Below are 578 nucleotides of genomic sequence, written 5' to 3' on the forward strand. Positions count from 1 at the left end.
GTGCACAGGCACTGCCACTCCCAGCACGTGGCCCGGAGCTGCAGGGGTGCCACGGGCCCTTCATGCACAAGTGCTCCAGAAATTCCCTCCCCAGCTCTGCCCAGCACCCACCTCTGACTTCCCCAGCCGGTCCAGGTTGGAGATGTCGAAGACGCCGCCTGTGGCTGCGGTGTCCACACCGCCTGTCCCACGCTTCTGTAGCCGGAGGTTCTCCAGGATTTTAGGGAAGCGGCTGTCCTGGTGCCCAGAGAAAGTGTCAGCAAGGGGCTCTGCAGCTGAATGCTCCCTTGGACAGCCCAGGACCCTGACAGTGGGTCACGGCAAAGAGCCATGCCCTGAGCAGACCCAGGCTGACTACTGGGACCCAGGGCTGCAGGCAGGGGCTGGACCCTATGTCTCCTGGGGGAACCTGAGCAAGGTCCTGGGCTGGGTCCCATGCAGTCCTGCACCTCTCACATAGCTGAGCTCCCCACAGCCTTCGCCTGGCTCCCCTCTAAACCGGTCATGGTAATACCTTGCTGAGCAGTGGCAGCTTGATGTGGACGCCTGCTCGCAGCCCCGTGCCCAGGTTGGAGGGG

General features: G+C 63.7%; 1 protein-coding gene across 1 annotated transcript in view; it reads right to left on the reverse strand.

Moving 5' to 3' along the window:
- The window catches only part of LOC103802557 (creatine kinase U-type, mitochondrial), a gene marked incomplete at its 5' end in the record, with an annotated part of 3,933 nt that overhangs the window by 528 nt on the left and 2,827 nt on the right, over positions 1-578 (reverse strand). Inside the window, 2 exons of the mRNA XM_009075040.1 lie at positions 112-237; positions 515-578. The exon at positions 515-578 is cut by the window's right edge and continues 2 nt beyond it. Of these exons, the coding sequence (XP_009073288.1) occupies positions 112-237; positions 515-578 (190 nt within the window). The remainder of the gene's footprint in view (positions 1-111; positions 238-514) is intronic.

The sequence above is a fragment of the Acanthisitta chloris genome, unplaced genomic scaffold (genome assembly GCF_000695815.1).
Source record: "Acanthisitta chloris isolate BGI_N310 unplaced genomic scaffold, ASM69581v1 scaffold33265, whole genome shotgun sequence".
In the NCBI taxonomy this organism is placed as follows: Eukaryota; Metazoa; Chordata; class Aves; order Passeriformes; family Acanthisittidae; genus Acanthisitta; species Acanthisitta chloris.